This window comes from Lobosporangium transversale, assembly GCF_002105155.1.
Source record: "Lobosporangium transversale strain NRRL 3116 chromosome Unknown BCR41scaffold_14, whole genome shotgun sequence".
Classification (NCBI taxonomy): domain Eukaryota; kingdom Fungi; phylum Mortierellomycota; class Mortierellomycetes; order Mortierellales; family Mortierellaceae; genus Lobosporangium; species Lobosporangium transversale.
The window spans coordinates 797,427-812,556 of NW_019028992.1; the positions used below are offsets into that span (position 1 = coordinate 797,427).

Sequence of the window (15,130 nt, forward strand, 5' to 3'; positions counted from 1 at the left end):
CTTTTTAGGCTCGTAAGGGGCTTTACCGGCACAATGCTGTAAAATAGACGCAATTTACTTGTGCCCGTTCCTGACCCTGAAGAAAAAATAGTCAGAATGAGTTGTCGAAATGTATCATCTCACGGCTATGTCATGGAGATCAAATCGTCAAACATTCATTTATCCTCCAGTTCATTCGGGTTATGGCCCCATCTGATCTTCTAATCATTGAGTCAATCTGGTCGTACAAAACCTCCCATGACAACCCAATTGGTGAGCCAGTTACATTCCAGCTTATCCAAAGATCAGGGCGCGATCAAAACGAAATAGGACTATACATCTGCATCCAAGCATAGTCCATGAATGTGTTGTCTGTTTACATGACGAAAACCTTCATTCATATCATGTAATTCAAAAGCTTTCGTTTTTATTAATCCGGTATCGTCCCTGTACAGTCTCATTTGGATCTGGAAATACTGGCAGGAATAGTTCGAGCGTCCCCTCCCATTTTTTTTTTTTCTCTTTTTTTTTTTTTTTTTTTTTTTTTTTTTTTCTTCTTGTTTTCCCCTCGTACTAGTAGCACCAGACCTTTGGTCCAATGTTAAATGCGTTCACAGAATCCTTAAATCCTGGGAAAATCACCAGGGCCACTGTGCCCGCTGGGTTACTCTTGAGTGATGTTGCCATGGTCTCCTCATCAAATGGTATACCAAGAGGAACTGAGACAGGAGCAATGACGTTTTCGAGCCCTGTCATGGCTACAGCAAGCTCAAAGGCTTTGCTACAAAGATCACGGATTTTGGCGCCTTCGTTTGCGTTGGTATAGACTCTGGAGATAATTTCATTCAGCGCACTGGCTGCTGCTGTCACAGCTGCCTCCTGTCGGGCCTTAGTCTCTGGATCCTGAGTAATCATCACACAGAGCTGTTGACGCCAACGGACTGCAAGTCTGTCATTTCGTTTGTACATCCAATCGTAGATTTCCTTGAATCCCTTGTTGTAATCAAAGACGCAGCAGAGGGGCTTGTCAAAAAAGTTTTTGACGAGCGCAGACATCACGACTGATTCCATATAAAGGTTCAAATGGAAAGGCTCCAGAGTACATTCGTCCAGAGGGAAATCATCCAATAGTCCACTGGCTCTGAAGTGGTTGATGGCTGCAGTCCTGTTAAGGTTGACTGAACGAGTGCCTTGGGTCTTGCGGATTAAATGCTCAATAGCGGCCTTGAGATGGGTCAGGCGTTCATTGATTGTGGAATGATCATCATCTGTTGCACGGATCATCCGAACGTGTTCAAAAAAGTTTTTAGACATGACCTCATAGTCTTTATCCAGTTTAGTCATTTTTGATTGAAGATCCTGGTTTTGGTGTCTGAGTTCTTCATTAGCCCGAAGAAGACGATCACGTTCGGCCCTGATATTTTGTTGCTCCTCGAGTGCATCGTTGAGGTTGATTTGCAGACTGTTGGTAAGTGTATTGAGTTCGTCGATTCGGTTGATGAACGCCCTGGTTGTCGCCTCAGTTGCTGAAGAAGACGGCACAGGCGAGCTTTCTCGACTCAATGAGAGCTCCTCCATGGAGAGCTGCTGTTTCAAGATGGCCATACCCCGTAGTTCATTCTCTGTTAAATTGGCATTCTTTGATGTTGATCGAAAGGGTATACCTGTGACCTTGAAAGGTTGAGGAGCTTAGGGAAAATATGAATATAGTTAGTCAATCAATCAGGAATAATTTATACGCGTGTGTGTAAGGTCCTCGGACTTTTTTTTTTTTTTTCTTTCAATGTATTTTTACCTTGGTCAAAGGACTTTCTGACGATTTCATAGGTCTCTTCGTCTTCTTCATCACTTTTGGCGAGATTAAGACTCCTTCGTGCTGAATGAGATTGGACAGGTGATGCCATAGTCACTGCGACAGTTGGTTTTTTGCCAGGGGCGAGAATGGGCGAAGTTGGGTCTGAGCCAGTCCTGGTACCTTTAGGTCCATTGCGATTGCCATTGTCATTGCCAAGAGGATCTGAGAGAGGCAGTGATTTGATTTCCAAGGTGGTTGGGGAAGGTAAGAGACCATTGCTCTTCCGCTTGGGTTCGTCGAAAACAGGCGCAGTATAGAACTCGGAGTTGGCCCTAGTTAGTAGTCTTGGCGAAGGGGGTGAAGAAGCATATTGTCGACGAGTATGTAGTGGTTGTTGTTTCAAAGTGGCCATCAGATGAATTTGAAAGAGTTGAAGAGAATGAGAATGAGAATGGAAATAAAATAAAAAAAAAAAAAAAAATTAAGGAAAAGAAAACTGATGAAGAAAAAAGGAGAGAGGAGGAAGGAAAAAAAAAAAAAAAATCCAACTGATAGGAAGGAACGCGTTTTAGGAGAACCATGCTCAAGGTCATTAAAGCATTGAATGAATATACTTCAGGTAAAAAGAGGCGAGTGCCTGTATTTTCTACTGGATTCCAATGCTAAACATTAACCCCCTCATTCCAATTAGGTATTGGTAGACCTAAGAGCATGAGGACAACAAGCCTTTTATACTTTTACAAGGATAAAAAAAAAAAAAAAGTTGGTGGCACCAATGCAAGGCCAACCATTTTTGTCGACTTTTTCTTTGTACGATCGATTCTCGATTACTCGATGCTCAAAATATGAAATTGCAGAGGGAGGCAGTGCAGAGGCAAAGGATGTCCCAGCACGGTTAAAAGACAGAGTACAGAGTGGAGAGCAATGACGCACCAGTGGTGAGCAGTGGGTAAAATAAAAAAACGAAAAAGAACGTTGCGATGGTTTCTCCTAGGAAGGCAAAACCTATACACTTTGAGTCAACAACTCTGCAGAAATAAAAAATGAAGAAAGAAAAGAATAAAGGACAAAGGGGAGGTTCAAGAGTTCAACAAGGGGAGGAAAAGTCAAGAATCGAGTCCGAATCCTCCGTTCGTGGGCTGTGCAGAATTCATCGACCAATCCTGTTGATCCCTGTTCGCTCCATAGCCATTCAAAAGGCAAAAGGCATTGAAGTTTCTTATTTGGCCTATTTATATGGCGATGATTGCTAGACGATGCCAGGCAAGGGAAAGGATGTGTGTAAGTAAATGTAATACAGAAGAGTAGAAGGTCCTCCATTGTCGTCTTTTGTGGTCTTTTTGTTGTGTTTTGAAAGGAGAATAAGGCATGAGAAGTGATCAAGTCCAAGTAAACGATGTCCATGCATTGTCCTGGTATGGAAGTGTGTGTAAATGTGTGAGACATTGTTTGTATTTGTATTGTATTGACCTTGGTTCCTCTGCACGGCGCATCACTTGATTTTTTTATCCTTTTCCCCTTTCTCTTTTTCTCTTTTCTCCCACTTCTCTCTTTCTCTCTTTCTCTCTCTTCGCTCTCATTCTCTTTCTTCTTCTTTCTTCTTCCTCCTTCATCCGTTCATTCTATTTCGCCACTTCGCTGGTCTTGGCTGTTTGCGAGCCCATTTCCTTCATTGACTTTTTGGTTAATCCTCCCTCTTCAACCCACTTTTATTTATTCATTCATTCCATTCATTCATTCATTCCTTCACATCCATCCTTTGATACAAACTTTTATCATAGATATTCAACCAACCGATACACATTCATCCCCACACTCTCTATCTGTCACACCTTGTTCCTTTTCCCCACCTCATTAAGCTCTATCCTCTGTAATGCAACAGCAGCAGACCTTTAATCCAAAGGATTATCCCATCGTCGTTGCTATCGACTTTGGAACCACTTTCTCGTAAGTGTACAACCCTTGATTCCTTTCTTTTCCCTTTCCTTTCCTTTCCCTTCCCGAATCCAATGCACTTTTTTTTTTGTTTTTTTTTTTTTTTTTTTCCTTCCGTTCCTGGCTCTTCTCTTTCTTGCGCTGGTGCAACAAGCAATAAAACAAGGAACATAAAATACACATTCATTAATCTTTCATTCTATCTACCTGGGCTAACAACCTTTTTTGGGGGAAATATTTTTTTCTTTTTTATTCTCAGCGGATGTGCCTATGCTTATGCTCAGGATGACAAGGAAGTCATTGATATCACCAGCTGGTAAGCCCCTGTCTGTCTCGGTCAGGACTGAATGACAAAGCAGAAAATTCAACTTCGCCAATTGGATGACTAAATCTTTATTTCTTTTCTCCTTCCTTCCCCATGCTTCGATTGATGACTTTGTCAGGCCCAAACAAAACATCCAGTACCCCAAGACACCAACACTCAACCTGTACAAAAAAGATGATCCCGAAAACAAGCTGGTAGCATGGGGCTGGCGCGCCAAGATGGAAACCCTCAAGCCCACCGCTCGACACCACACCCTTCTCTACCAATACAAACTTCATCTCGATGAGAACCAACAGAGTGGACCCCTTGACGTCAACATCACTGTTCTAGAAGCCATCTCTCATTACCTTGATGCTTTCCACGAGTACGTCGTAGGCGAGATTATGCGTGGATTCGCAAAGAACTTTCAGCGCGATCACTTCCGTTACTGTCTCACCGTTCCTGCCATGTGGTCTGACCGTGCTAAAAATGTCATGAGACAGGCTGCTGTCAAGGCAAAGTTGATCAAGGAATCCGACCACCCCGACCGTCTCATGCTCATCTCCGAACCCGAGGCTGCTGCACTCTACTGCGAACGCAAATGCGACCAATTCGATCTTGGCAATGGCGACCGATTCATGATTTGTGATGCCGGTGGTGGAACTGTCGATTTGATCGTCTTTGAAATCGCCGTCACCTCTGCAGGACGTCGCCTGTCCGAGGTCACCAAGGGACATGGTGCCTCCTGTGGGTCCGTCTTCCTCGACAGACATATGCGCCGCTTACTTGAGCAAAAGTTTGGACATCACGCCGCCAATTTCCCCGCCAACATCATCCCCAACTTGGTCGACACCTTTGCTGATGTAATCAAGCCTCAGTTTGATGGCTTAGAGGACCAGTTCTTACAACTCCCTGCCAACCGCTGTTTTGATGATTTGGAGGATCCCGAGGCTGTGGGCATTGACGATGGATACCTTGTCCTCACCGCTGCGGAACTCAAGGAGAACGTATTCGAACCTGTAGTGAAGGATGTGCTATCATTGATTCAGGAACAACTCACACAGGCAAAGGACTGCTCCGCCATCTTTTTGGTCGGAGGATTCGGCTCATCAAATTACCTCTACAGCCGTGTTAAAGCACAGTTCAGCAATCAAGTTCCCCTCATCTCCATTCCCCCTCGTCCAGAGTTGGCTGTCGTCCGTGGAGCTGTCTGTGTAGGTCTCAACCCCCGTGTAGTCACATCACGTATCGCACGTCGTTGCTACGGTATCTCATCGGATCAGCCCTTCGAGAAGGGTAAAGATCCCTTGGCCAAGCGCAAGTTCGAGGTCAATGGTGTTTGGTGCATTGATCGCTTCTCGCCCTATGTCCGAAAGGGTCAGAAGCTTAATGTGGACGAGTGTATCTCCAGAGAGTTCTCGTTCACGAAATACTCGGAAGCACCTGAGGACTACAACATTGCCTTGTATGCAGCAGACACAGATGGTGATCCGCCACGTTATACCACAGATGCTGGTGTCTCCAAGTTGGCAGACATCCCTATTCCATGCCCACACGCTCCCTCTGCACGTCTCGGTTCTATGGTCAAGGTCAAGGTCAATATGAACTTTGGACTGAACGAAATTCAAGCCGAGGCCGTCGTTGGAGACAAAGTCTACAGCACGACTCTCCAATTCGATGCTGTAGATACATATTAAAAGATTATTTGGTTTATACAACACGGACTGGGTGCTCATTATCATTATCATTTCTGTTCTTCTCACCAAAATAAAGTTTTTTTTTTAAAAAAAAAAAAAAAAAAAAAAAAAAAAAAAAAAGAGCTCTTGGAACTTAGGGACTTAGGCGGACTTCCGAGCCTTGGGTCAATTCAATCGGCCAAACAAATCTCCAAAAGTTAATGCACCTTTTAAAAAAAAAAAAAAAAAAAAAAAAAAAAAAAGAGAAATGGTCTGGCGAAGGCATTTGTGATGTGACATGGTTAGAGCAGTGTGCTTTGATAGATCTGTAGCGTTTGTGCCAAGTTCATGGCATTCTGACTGAAAGTGTGAGATATCGCTGTTTGTCTGCATCATGAGTTGATCAGCCGCAGTACATTTCCAGGCAGTATACAGAGCTATTGCCCTCACTTTGGGCCGAAAAGGAGCGTTAGATAGAAGCAATCTTTATTTGTTTTATTTCTCTATAGTAGCTCCATATGATGCCGGTACCATGATCGCATTACTTCTTAAAGAGCACACGGCACCTTTAACAAGTTAGTTCCTCCTATTAACTCAGAATAGAGTTCTGCTTTCTGTTCAAGAATATCACCACTGCAACACAAGCAATGATAATAAACAGCCATTTTATGCAGGAATCCCATATAACACCGCACATATTTTATGTTAACGATTGTCTTTAATAGTAGTCCACTTAACTTTCAGTGAACAACAGTCCTGCACCATTCTCAGGGGCTTAATTAGAATAGAAGCTTTTAAGGCAATCATAAACTGTAATCAAAGTTATATTATAGTAAAAGCGGAAAAAGAGATCAGTTGACATCTGGCACATTCAATTTTATAATCCTTTTCAAATGCCCCCTCCAATGATCATTCCAGTCCTCCTGAGGAGCAGTTGTAAGCAGAGGAATGAGCAAGTAGAGTGTGAACAAACGTTTATCTGAGGGAGTTCTTCGCGCACTAAAAGATGTGATTGGTTTTCACGTCACAATGACCAAGAAAATGGCACGTGGCTGATTTGAAAAATATATTTTCTCACACATAGCCTAACCTTGAAATAAAGGATCAAATTTATCAATAGCAATTGTCGCTCCTTTCTTCTCCTTTGCTTCACTTCATTTTTGCACTCTCCCTCTTCCTTTACCCTTTTTTTTCACTTTTTTCATATTTCACCCCAGTTTTGCTCCCATCAATTTTGCTCTTTTATTTATTCCAAGCCTTCATCTATTGCCTTCCTTTCCTTTCCTTTCCTTTTTTTTTTTGCCTTACGCATTTTTCATTTTTGTTTTCATACAGCGACCACGAGTGTGAAAGAGTATAGAATATACCTTTGCCAATTTAACCATCATTCTCCCTGCATTTCAACCACACTCAGTCCCACTCATCTTAATTTTCAATGGCCACCACAAGGAGCCAAGCACAAAAAAACATGGCTGCAAATAAGCCTGAGGATGCCTCCACACTCAATAAACGAAAAAGAGTAAACCAGCACCCACAACGAAAAAAGCGCGCCATCCCACTGCTGCTGCAGCTGAACTGCGTTGTTGAGGGAGAAGCAACGTCGTTCCCAGTAGAGATTTCCTCCGCTAAATCGGTCGGGATACTCAAGGAGGTCATCAAAGCAAAGAATGCCAATGCATTGAATAATATCGACGCTCACCAACTCACCCTCTACAAGGTCTCCATCCCTGACGAAGACAAGACCGTCGTCGAGTCAGAAATCGAGTCAAAAGAGGCTCTCGCACCCGCGTCAATGGAGCTTTGGGAGATATTTAATTCTGAACTTCCAAGGAAAACTATCCATGTTTTTGTCAAGCCACCACGGCGAGGTATATCTTTGGCTCTTGATGGACTGATTGTTGACATTTCCAGCTGATGAAGCTTGGTTTATATCTTAAACGGCCATGTGCATGATATCACCATTTGGTTTGTGTCTTGATAACTCAACGTTCTTTCTCATTATTCGCTTTTGATACTTAGCTCAGAAAAGAAAACAAGATGGAGATTCTGGTGAGTGCTTTTGGCCGAGAACCTGGTTATTGATCATTTTAGAGTGATGTGCAATAAATCAAAAATATTGACTTTGATCACTCTATCTCCTTTATCAGAGTCACCCTCTAAAAAAGCTCGTCCAAGTATAAGTAGTAGAAGTGCTCTTAGGGATGCGATTACAGAAGCAGGGCTTGTAACGAAAGGGATAGTGAATGATAGGCCTGTAATCTCGCCTCTAAACTCGAAAGAGAGGGTCAAGGTGCTTTCGTACATGGGGGAGGAGTTATCAGGAGATAGTATTTACTACAGCATTGTTAGCGTGGCTTGCGAGCTCCGAAATTCTGGTGGTATCAAGGATTCCAAACTATTGACTGCTCCTGAGGGTTGTATCTTCCCTGTTGCCGGAACAAGGCATCTTTATATCAGAGATGAATATAAAAAGCTTTATGACCATATTACATCTACATTCAGTACCCCTCATGGAGCTAGTTTGAACCGACTCTTTGTCACTGGAACGCCTGGAATTGGGAAGTCAGCCTTTTTGGTCTATTTTGCCATCCGCCTCCTTGCAGAGCATGACGAGGAGAATCCACCGATTATTGTTTTCCATGAAAAGAAGAATACCGAATGTTATGCCTACGGAGGAACAACTTGCCAACGTTATGGAGAGAGAGTAGATTTCAAACATTTTCTTGAGCAACCTGAAACGTGGTATTTAGTTGACAGTGGTAACCATCCTCAACCAGATCAAGCCAGGACGATATTTGCGGCATCACCAAAAACTCTCTATGGGCAGTACGATGAATTCACCAAGGAAAATTCACGCAGTAGCTACTATCACATGTCACTCTGGAGTTTGGACGAGCTTAAGGAATGTAGAGCCAATGTAAAGTTTTTTCATCCAGTGGATGAAGAATTTTTGGAGGAGCTTTTTTACAAGTTGGGGGGAGTGCCAAGACAGGTCCTACAGGCTCCAGCCAAAGAACTATTCAAGAATCAAGGAGATATTAAGGGTGCTAGAGACTCTGCGTTTAGCCGCGTCGAAACTGCCATTGAAAAACTCCGGAACCCAGCAGATCTTGTAGCGCTCTTTGCACGAGGAAAAGAAGCGAGTGAATTTAGTGGTCGTTTACTCCATAGAGTCCCCACTTCTGACCACCTCAACTTCCATCTGGTGTGGGCATCTCGTTGGGTTGAATTAAGGGTTGTCGACAAAATAAAAGATGACACTTGGCTCGATGTGTTGGCGAAACTTGTCAAAAGCGAAGAGGATATAGCTAAAGGCCCACTGTTTGAAGTCTATGCTCATCACTTATTTCGATGTGGTGATATTAGATTTCCCTTTAGGGATCTCCAGTCAGGCGAAACAGGATTTCTTGATTTTCCAGCAAACCCAGAAGTGGTGCATATCCGGACTTCAGATGAATTATTAGGGCTCACTCAAGCAGCTGGCAAGTTGTTTGTACCAGAACATTCTAAATTTCCGTGCATTGATTTTGCATTGGGACCCAACAAGCTATTTCAGGTCACAGTATCAGAGAAGCATCCGATCAAGCAAGCACCATTCAAGGAGATAATTGAATGTATTACTGGACCCTGCTTGAAGGGAGACCAATCAAAGTTGAAGGGAGACCGATCAGAGTCGAAGGGAGACCGATCAGAGTCGAAGGGAGACCGATCAGAGTCGAAGGGAAGTGATGATACCATTTTCCTCTATTTTGTGGTGCCAGGAGACGTATATGGCGATTTTAAAGTTCAGAACTTTCTTACCACCAAAGATACGGTCGTCAAGAATCCATATGTATGCTTAAAACATGTAAGACAGCGTGTCATAAAAATCGACATCGAAGCTGCATATTCAGGAGGAGCAGCCGGTACGAATCTGAAGAATTAAATCGAATACCAATCAAGTGGATGAAATTTTGTCTTTTTTAAAAAAAGCATTATACCCGTTCCTTGAGAATTTTTTACAATGGCTCATTCTTTATGAATGAAGCCATCATCATCCACTTACCTTTTAGACGAATAGATAGAGCGGTTTAATCCGTCCTGCCTTCTACTGGGGCATTTAGAACTTTATAAAGCTGTGATCATTATGCGATCTTGTGTGCAGGATTTTGTGATACTATTATCAAAGAGTTTTGTAAAAACGGATAGAGATGAAGAATCCTGTGGAGAACCAGTGAGAGTATGATGAGACCCAAAATCATATTATTATCACCAGGACAGCTGGGAGTTTTTTTGGATCTCCAAAGAGTATGTGATGAGCCAATAAAGGGTTGTATGGTGCACAGAGATAACATCTTAATAGCATGATCAACTCAAGAGAATGTGTCAATATTCCTTCAAAAAGCTGAATGGCCTATATGAGGAATGAACAAATATTGACAGGGTATATTGCCTAGTTGATTATACGTGATGGAGCTACTTTTTTTTTTTTTGTAAATCGAAAAATTATCAATGGAGACACTCGCACAGAAGACAAGTAACATTTAATAATTATCTAAATCTATCGTACTGGTTAAATTGCACTAATAACATACGCGTGACTTGAGTAAGAGAAGATCTTTGATGATCTTCATAACTAATCAGCATTACAAATTACAATGACAACCATATGCACCATTGAGAAAAAAAAAAAAAAAAAAAACGCTCCAAAGTAAGCTTTTGTTCAACAAATTATTACTATCCCTACAAACTATGCTCCTTGAGAAAAAAAAAAAATGTCTTCCATTGCTCTGAGTCGAAGAACTTGTTCCAGGAGAGGATGTGCTCCTACGGTCTTGCATTTTGTGAAAGATCTTTGATTACCTCTCCTACTCCATGTTAGGCCTTGTTCTAACTCTCAAGCCATTCGTACGCCCTCTGGAAATAATAAAATCATTGAAGCGCATTGTGAACCATGAAGCCCCGTGGGTTGTATTACACTCTGGGGAACAGTGGCGATTATCGATTCTAACAAAATTTTTTTTGCCACACTTTTCCGCATTTGGAATAACATTGATTGTGACGCCTTGACGTGTCCATTCATTTAAAATCTTTCGAATCTATCCACTGTCTTATTTTATTTTATCTTCAATGCCAATATCTGCCTCCATTTGCTAACCCATAGGGTCCCCCATTGCCGGCCTTTCCAACTCTGTCAGGTTTCTTTCTCTTCAGGAAGTTAACTAGATCCATGCCTAAGCTAACAAGAGACCTTCTCAGATTGTCAACAATGGCAATACCGGCTATGTGACTGATGCCACTTCCACAGGTTGTCGGAGACCAATCAAACCTTCCAGATTTGCTCCGCCCAAGGTGTCCAAGAGTGTAGCACCACGGCCCCCGCTATGACTTCCACGACCAAGCGTTCTTTTTCGATGAGCTAGTGTTTAGTACCTCCCAGTACTATGGCGAACGGCTTGCATCGGCCCCTAGGGCTGATGACACCATCGCGTCCGTAGAGGGCCCTTTCCAGGAGCTCTCGGAAATGATGGCATTGAAATCAAACGTAAGTGTCAACCCTCTTCCACTTCCTCAGGGTCTCCCATCCTTTAAGAAGGGCATAATCCTCGTGGATACGGCTCTTGGTTTACTTTACATGTACTCCAAGTAGGCTGCTGTTGTCTTTGATAAGATATCAGCAGCCGAGAGGGCCCTTGCCAAAGCTATCGAGGCAGGGACCCTCACTATTTTGGTAAGATTCTCTTCGCCGACAACCGTGCTTCTATGCCAGAAGAGCGGCCCAGAAACTCCTCCAAGATACTTGGTGTCAGTCAGTGATTGCCACCAAGACTTCTGAAATACAATCACTCAAGATTAAGTTCCAGGAGGGCCTTGCTAAGGAACTCTCCTCTGAGTTACAAGGTGCGCTTGTCCGTGTTCATAGCATGGACGGCGTCACTAAGCCACTCTTGGAGAGTTTCCATGCACAGGTGCGACAAACCACCCTTGGCTTCAAGGCCAATTGTGAACGTATTCAAGCCATCGTGCTGGCGGAAGCTGCTACTTTAGCTTTTAAGGTAAAATATTCTAGTGTACTCTTCCAAACTCATACCCTCTCAAGTATGTATGGAATGCTTATTATCGAGATTCCACTGTATATTTCTCGTTTCATTTCTTAAATCAGATGGAAATGTTAAGTTTGTGGTCACGATTGAATCAAAATAGAATAGAAAATCCTACTCAGAAAGTTATTGGGAGGGGGGTGTACGTACCATCTTACTAACGAACTGTTACTGATTTTATATGCTTTGTTACTAATGTAGTGATTATAAAGTGAGGAATGACCCTATCGTCTAAGTAGAGAAAGCTGATCAGTGTTAGAAAAAGCTAATATATTTTAAGAGAGCATTCGTTACTCTTCTTTGGTATCCTTCACTCTATTAGCATAGACAGGTTCAACGGCAATATCAATATTTTTTATATCATCATTTATTCTTTCTTTCTTTTTTTTTTTTTTTTTTTTTTTTTTTAAAAAAAAAAAAAAAAAAAAAAAAAAGGAATTGATTTGGGCAGATATCCTTGCTGTTGTTAGTTTTATAATATGAATATTGTGAAAATGCATGAGATAGGAGGAACCCTCTTTAGCATCCGACAACTACATTACTGAGGCGAGTTGCAATCATTTCCTGACTCCCAAAGCAAAGCAAATGCGTGTGCATTGTCCTGTTCAAACCTCAATCTGAGTACTTCTGAGAGCGCCAGGGCTCCTTCATACCCAATTAAGTTGTATGTCAAGTTCAAGTTAGCAAGAGTCATATTGGTCTTGAGTGCCTCCGAGAGTGCCAGAGCTCCCTCACTCCCGATTGAGTTATTGTGCAGGTTCAAGTTGGTTAGAGTTGTGTTTGTCTTGAGTGCCTCTGAGAGGGTCAAGGCTCCTTCCTTCCCAATGGAGTTGTATGTCAAGTTCAAATTGACCAGAGTCGTATTTGCCTTGAGTGCCTCTGAGAGCGCCCAAAACTCCTCCATTCCCGATTGAGTTGTACGTCAAGTTCAAATTGGCCAGAGTCGAGCTTGTCTTAAGTGTCTCTGAGAGGGCCAAGGTTCCTTCCTCCCCAATTGAGTTGCACTCCAAGTCCAAATTGATTAGCGTTGTGTTTATCGGTAATATCTCTGAGAGTACCAAAGCACCTTCCTTCTCAATTGAGTTGTATCCCAAGTCCAAGTTAGCTAGAGACGTGTTTGACTTGAGTGCCTTTGAGAGTGCCAGAGCACCTTCCTTCCTAATCAAGTTGTCTTTCAAACTCAAATTGGACAGAGCCATATTCGTTTTGAGTACCTCTGAGATTGCCAGAGCTCCTTCATTCCCAATTGAGTTGTATTCCAAGTCTAAATTGGACAGAGTCGCGTTTATCTTGAGTGCCTCTGAGAGTGCCAGGGCCCCCTCTTTCCTAATAGAGTTGTCTTTCAAGCTCAAAGTGGATAGAGTCGTGTTTGCCTTGAGTGCCTCTGAAAGTGCCAGAGCCCCTTCACCCCCAACTGAGTTGTATTCCAAATCCAAATTGGTTAGAGTTGTGTTTATCTTGAGTGTCTCTGAGAGTGCCAAGGCTCCTTCATTCCCAATTGAGTTGTATCCTAGGTTCAAATTAGCCAGACCCATGTTTGTCTTGAGCGCCTCTGAGAGTGCCCAGGCTCCTTCATACCCAATTGAGTTATTGTGCAAGTTCAAGTTGGTTAGGGTCATGTTTGTCTTGAGTGCCTCTGAGAGTGCTAAGGCTCCTTCATACCCAATTGAGTTGTGCTTCAAATTCAAATTGGTCAGAGTCATATTTGCCTTGAGTGCCTCTGAGAGTGCCAAGGTACCTTCATTCCCAAATGAATTGAATTCCAAGTTCAAATTAGTTAGAGCTATGTTTGCCTTGAGCGCCTTTGAAAGTGCCAGGGCTCCTTCCTTCTTAATTGAGTTGTATGCCAAGTCCAAATTAGACAGAGTCGTGTTTGCCTTGAGTGCCTCTGAGAGCGCCAAGGCTCCTTCATTCCCGATTGAGTTGTTTCTCAAGTGCAAATTGGACAGAGTCGTGTTTGTCTTGAGTGCCTCTGACAGTGCCAGAGTTCCTTCCTTTCCAATTAAGTTGGATTCCAAGTCCAAATTGGCTAGAGTTCTATTTGTCTTGAGCGCCTCTGAAAGTGCCAAGGCTCCTTCCTCCCCAATTGAATTGAATCCCAGGTCCAAATTAACCAAAGTCATGTTTGTCTTGAGTACCTCTAAGAGTGCCAGGGCTTCTCTCTTCCCAATTAAGTTGTTGCGCAAGTTCAAATTCGTTAAAGTTTTGTTCGCATTGAGTGCCTCTGAGAGTGTCATGCCCGATCTAGTCAAATGAATGGCCGCGTTGCTGTTGTTGTCGTTGTCGTTGTTGATATTGCTGGACTGTCGTACTTCTGTAATGACGTCCAGGATCTTGTCAGGATAGAACGCAATACGCTGCGGCTCGATCCTAATAGAACATTTGTCAAACTGATTTACTCTTCCTTTTTTCTTTTCCTCAGGGCAATTGCTATGGCACTGTGATAAAGTAAAAATATACCTATTGCCATTGGCCTCTGAAAGGAATGAGATGGGATGTCCATCCAGTTTGAAACGTAGTGCATCTGGAAACACATCTCGAATGTCTTGCAAAAGCACAAAGTGTGGAGAGCCGCCATTGCTTGCATCGGTGGAAGCAGTTTTGACGCAAACTTCTCCAACGATGTCGCCTTTTCGGAATTGTTGATACTGAGATTCTGCCATCTCGCTAATAATGCGAAGGAGAATGAGGATGCTGACAAGATGCAAAGTCTCATTCCTGCAATTTCTTTTTACTTCACCAGAGGGATAAAAAAAAAATAGTGTGTAACCCATTGGCGTCAACGGAATGTTGAAGATATGATTGAGATGGTCTGTATAGAACTCGACTCATAGCTTCCTTGAGCTATAGGCACGAGCAGCATTGTATCCATATCGACACATTGCGCTTCTTCGAACAGACCATCAGATCCATGAATCACCCAGCGTTCTCAAGAAGTGTGGAAGGAGTCCACAACAGCTACGAATGTATCTCTCACCAACAGGTCGAGGACATAGCCCACCATCTTCACGCCACCCTCAAACACCTTCCTCCACCAATGCTAGTCTTCAACCAGCTTAAAACCACCATTGAGATCTACGAAAAGACAGTCAGGATAAGACAATAATCTGCACAACGTGAAACGCGATACCGTAACTCTTTTATTTAATCCATGACTGCAGAACGACAACCTCCTGAATCCACAAATGCGCAGAGGCCTGTCATCATGAGCCAATCACAGCCGCTGCTACTATTCATTAAGTACGTCGAGATCTGTATCAGTATCAGCTACGATAACACAAGAAGCCGTTGTGGCAGCGCCAGCTACCTTGTTTACAGCATAGGCTTACTTATAGCAGCTGGAATGGAGCGAACCTCACCA

The 15,130-nt window shown here is 42.9% G+C and overlaps 3 protein-coding genes across 3 annotated transcripts; 1 reads left to right on the top strand and 2 right to left on the bottom strand.

The window, feature by feature from the left end:
- Positions 1 to 533: 533 nt before the first annotated feature.
- Positions 534 to 2,247, bottom strand: BCR41DRAFT_351934 (hypothetical protein). The gene is made up of 3 exons (XM_022023880.1): positions 1,896 to 2,247; positions 1,775 to 1,848; positions 534 to 1,667 (listed from the first exon to the last, which is right to left on the bottom strand). Exons 1-3 carry the CDS (start codon positions 2,048 to 2,050, stop codon positions 553 to 555), a joined length of 1,344 nt encoding a protein of 447 aa, XP_021882467.1. The 5' UTR covers positions 2,051 to 2,247; the 3' UTR covers positions 534 to 552.
- A 1,037-nt stretch (positions 2,248 to 3,284) lies between these two features.
- On the top strand, positions 3,285 to 5,796 carry BCR41DRAFT_321554 (hypothetical protein). The gene is made up of 3 exons (XM_022021443.1): positions 3,285 to 3,721; positions 3,969 to 4,025; positions 4,153 to 5,796. The coding sequence occupies exons 1-3, from the start codon at positions 3,648 to 3,650 to the stop codon at positions 5,708 to 5,710; spliced, it is 1,689 nt and encodes a 562-aa protein (XP_021882468.1). The 5' UTR covers positions 3,285 to 3,647; the 3' UTR covers positions 5,711 to 5,796.
- A 6,428-nt stretch (positions 5,797 to 12,224) lies between these two features.
- Positions 12,225 to 14,014, bottom strand: BCR41DRAFT_351960 (hypothetical protein). Its single transcript, XM_022023881.1, has one exon. It carries the CDS (start codon positions 14,004 to 14,006, stop codon positions 12,516 to 12,518), a length of 1,491 nt encoding a protein of 496 aa, XP_021882469.1. The 5' UTR covers positions 14,007 to 14,014; the 3' UTR covers positions 12,225 to 12,515.
- Between the last annotated feature and the right edge of the window lie 1,116 nt (positions 14,015 to 15,130).